Below are 4595 nucleotides of genomic sequence, written 5' to 3'. Positions count from 1 at the left end.
TTATTACCACAGTAGAAAAATCAGAGAGTAAGAGTATGCAGTGAAGAGGCTCCCCTCCTTCTCTTTCTGCCAGCCACTCAGACTCTTCCACACATACACTTTTTTTTACAGAAATGGTAATATACTGTACACACTATTCTGTGCCTTGCTCTTTTTCACTTAAGGTATCTTGGAGATCTCATATCAATGTATAAAGAGAGCCTCACTCTTTTTTACAGTTGCCATTATTCCAATGAATGGTTGTATCAATTTATTTTTTTAATATGGATATACACACACAGTCAATCCTCATTATTTGTAGATTTTATATTTGTGAATTTGCCTACTTTCTAAAATTTGTTTATTTATAACTCCAATATCAGTACCAGTGACACTTTCACAGTCATTCCCAGACATTCGAAGTGGCAAAAAAATTTGAGTTGTTTGATGTGCACTTTCTCAGCTGAGATTGAACAAGGCAACACTGCCTGGTTTCAGCTCTCATACTATAAAAAATTGCCTTTTTCAAGATTTATTTAATGCCATGTTTTTCACATTTTGTGCTCTTTTTTTCCCTGGTGATTTCGCTGTTGAAAATGGCCCCACAAGGGTAATGCTGCAGTGCTAACAAGTGTTTCTAAGTGCAAGAAGACTGTAACATGCCTTATGGAGAAATGTGTATGTTAGTAAGCTTAATTTAGGCACAAGTTACAGAGCTGTTGGCCATTAGTTCAGTGTTAATGAATCAACAGTATACGTTAAATAAGGTGTCTTTAAACAGACATACATACAAGTTTATATATTTATCTGTTGACAAGAATGTTGTGACCAGAGTGTTTCAGGAACCAAACCCTGTATTTCTCCTGGAGCACTGTTTCAGTATTTGCTAATTCAGTGTTTGCAGCAACTTCATAGAACCTAACTACCACGATTAGTGAGAAGCAACTATATGTATATATATCCTATGATTTATTATATATATTTAAATCTTTGACTTGTTTGGAATGTATCATAGCACAAGCATGAGGTATGAATCCAACTTAATATTTCCCTAGATGACCACCCAGTAGCTCATATGCCAGTTTTTTAAAATTTCTTTTTGGTGCTGGCCAGTACTGGGTCCAGCACCAGTTATTGAACAGTCCTTTTTATTTTTGGTTTGAGATCCTATGTATATCATAGACTAAATTCACTCACATGTGTATTTGGCTTTATTTCTGGATTTTCTTTTATGCTCCATTGATCATTCTAGTTTTATTTCAGTACCACCCTTTTAATTATTGAGACTTTATGGTGTACGCTTGTTTGTTTATTTATTTATTTGTTTATTTTTGGTGGCTAGCATATAAGGGGATCTGAACCCTTGTCTGTGGTGTTACAGTACCATGCTCTAAGTGAGTGAGGTAACTAACCAGCCCCCTAGGATGTTTTAATATCTAATAAAGTATCACTGATTTGGCCAGATGACAAATAAAAGCAGGCAGTTCAGTCATTTATTATGTCATTTGAGTTGAGTGGCCTGTTTCTCTTTGTTTCTGTGTAGATTTTATAAATCATAGAATTTTGGAGTTGGAAAAGACTAATGATCACCTTTGACCTTAATTTTATAGATGAAGAAACTGAAACTCATAATTTAGTGATTTCCTCATGTTACCCATTTCATAAGAGTCAGAATCAGGACTGGGCTTTGAGTCTGGTATTCCTTGTATCTTTTTAGGTGTGTCTCTGTTAAAAGATACCTTGGCTGTTCATGGGAAGAGTCCTTGCAGTTTAATTTTTCTGTTCCTTTTTGCAGAACGGTAGTCGAAGAAGAACACCAGGTGGAGTTTTTCTGAATCTCCTAAAAAACACTCCTAGTATTAGTGAGGAGCAAATTAAGGTAATGATAATATCCTTGTCTTTTAAAATCCGTGATAATTTGATTTCCATTCAGTCTCTAGCTTCATTTTCTACTAATCTCCGTCACCTGCTCTGCCTTGAATGGGCCTATTATGTCATTGTAAAGAACTGCCTACTCTTTTTCTTCCCTTTCAGAACCAAAGTCAAGATTTCTTTCATTTTTGTAGTAGTTTTTTGTGGTATCTTAACACATAATCACTTTTTCTATCCTCCTACATCTTTGTTAATGAAAATTATCATTCAGAAAAGGTGGAAGAGTAATAATACCCATATATCCCATGCATGAATACCCATATATCCTCCATCTAGATTCAACGGTTGTTAGTATTTTGACATTCTTACTTTACCCATACAATTTTTTTCTGTTCCATTTGGAAATAAAGAGTAAGCATAATGACGTTCAGCCCTATTTCAACAAGCATCTCCCAGTAATAAGAACAATTTCCTATATAACCACAGGACCCATTATCACTCCTAAGAGAAATAAAAACAATTTCATAGTATCACCCAACATCTAAGCCTTATTCCAGTTTCCTGAGTTGTCCTCAGAATGTATATTCCTACCACCACCTCCAACTACGATCTGATTTAGGTTTCCACATTTCATTTGTTATATCTTTCTTTTTGATTCTTTTTAACCCACACTTTTCTTCATGATTTATACCGTTTGAAGAGTTCATGATTATATGATAGAATGTTAGGTTATCTTATCATTCTGGTGATTGTCTTGTTGCTGTGTATCATTCATTCCTCTACCTCCAATATTTCTTATAAATTGAAAGACACTTTACTATTAATAATTTTTGTATTACAGTGAATGTCTTATATGGAATTATTCTACAGTGTGAGTTTTTTACAACTCAGAATTTGATATCTTTTAATTTGTTAATTAGGGAACATGATTTGCACTTAACATTTATGACTGAGATTGAGAACCAGTCTTTTGCATAAGAAAGAGGTGATGCACATCTCACATAGCTGCTGTATTTAAGTAGCTCTGTATTCTCCTTATTATAACAGTGGGTGATAATGGTAATAGGAATGTACATTTTAGCCATATCAACTATAATGCTAATGGTGAGAGATAAATAAAAGCCATTTATCTTGAGCTGATGCTCCATTTGAGCATATTTTGCATCTTCTCAGTGTTGTTTCTTTTTCCATAAGTTGTTTGGCTGTTCACTTCCAGTCATTCTTTACAAATTTGTTACTGAAATTTCTGTAGGAGATATTACTGTTATTACATGTATTAGTCTGTTTTTATGTTGCTTTTAAAAGAATACCTGAGACTGGGTAATTTATAAAGAGCAGAGGTTTATTTGGTTTGCGGTTCTGGGACAGCTGCATCTGGCAGAGGCCTCAGGCTGCTTCTGCTCATGCTGGAAAATGGCAGACAGCTGGTGGGTACAAGCAGATCACATGGCAAGAGGAAGCAAGGGAAAGGGGAGGTGCTAGGGTCTTTTTAAACAACCAGTTCCTGTGTGGGAATTCACTCAGTCAGTACCCCACCTCCCAGAGAGAGCATTAATCCATTCTTGACAGATCCGCCTCCATGACTCAGCTCCCAACACTGCTACATTTGGGATCAGGTTTCCACATGAGTTTTGGGGGAAGAACACATCCAAACTCTACCAGTGCACATTGAAATTTCTAGTTCTTACCTGCTTTTTTGCCTCATTGGAAAAATTACTTTGATGACATGATTTGTAACAATGTAAGTGTCCTTATTAACACAGCTATTGAGTGGTAGAACAGAGTTTATACTTTCCTCTCCTCCAATATACACCTTGACAAAAAGTGTGTGCTTTGAAGATACTTTCTTCTTGAGTTTTTGTTTGATAGCAAGATGTTACTCTTTTCAGAGAAATGGCATGATATGATGAAAAGCATTCTCTAAAATTCAGAATCTGTGTATTAATCTTAATTTTGCCATTTAGTAGTTTTGAGCAGCTCCCTTAATCTTCCTCAGCCTTTAAGTGGGAACCTTAATATGTACCCTGCCTATTTAATAGAGCTATAAAAGGATTAAATAAAATGATATCTAGAAGCACTTTTTGTAAGTAACTAAACCTCAGACAAACAATTTCCAGAAGCAGGAGAGAAGAAAATAACATTTATTGACTGTATGCCTGGCTTTGGGCCAAATATTTACATTGTATAACTTATCTTTACCATTATGTATCAAGGTGGGTGTTACTCTGTTATGGAAAAGAAGAGTAATCAGAGTGATATGCCTGGGATCACAGGTTTTCACTGTATCAAATGTCTTTGAAATTTAGTTATTCCAATTCATTGTTGGAAGGGGATTTCAATGTTAATAGATTTTTATGTTAAACTACCAGAAACTTTGCATTATAATAACAAAAAATAGAAACATTCAGAATATCTGATAATAGGGGAATGTTGATTTTTAAGGTCATTCTTAAGAGGACTATCCTATAACCTCTATTTTTGTGAATCAACTTTAAGAAAATGAGAAAATGCAATAATACTGAATTTTTTTAAAAAGGCTAAGTACATAAATATAAATTAAAATAAAAGAGGCATGGGACAATAGACTGGGAAGTGAAACATCAAAATGTTACAAATGGGGCCGATCCTGTGGCGCACTCGGGAGAGTGCGGCACTGGGAGCGGAGCGACACTCCCACTGTGGTTTTGGATCCTATATAGGAATGGCCGGTGCGCTCACTGGCTGAGCGCGGTGTGGGCGACACC

General features: G+C 35.5%; 1 protein-coding gene across 1 annotated transcript in view; it reads left to right on the top strand.

The window, feature by feature from the left end:
- Window positions 1-4595, top strand: part of PHAX (phosphorylated adaptor for RNA export) — a 17844-nt gene that overhangs the window by 8042 nt on the left and 5207 nt on the right. The window contains exon 4 of the mRNA XM_008594341.1: window positions 1775-1858. Coding sequence (XP_008592563.1) covers window positions 1775-1858 — 84 coding nt within the window. The remainder of the gene's footprint in view (window positions 1-1774; window positions 1859-4595) is intronic.

This window comes from Galeopterus variegatus, unplaced genomic scaffold (assembly GCF_000696425.1).
Source record: "Galeopterus variegatus unplaced genomic scaffold, G_variegatus-3.0.2 Scaffold10598, whole genome shotgun sequence".
Classification (NCBI taxonomy): Eukaryota; Metazoa; Chordata; class Mammalia; order Dermoptera; family Cynocephalidae; genus Galeopterus; species Galeopterus variegatus.
Note: the sequence above shows the minus strand (reverse complement) of the source record. Positions and strands in the feature narration are given on the sequence as shown.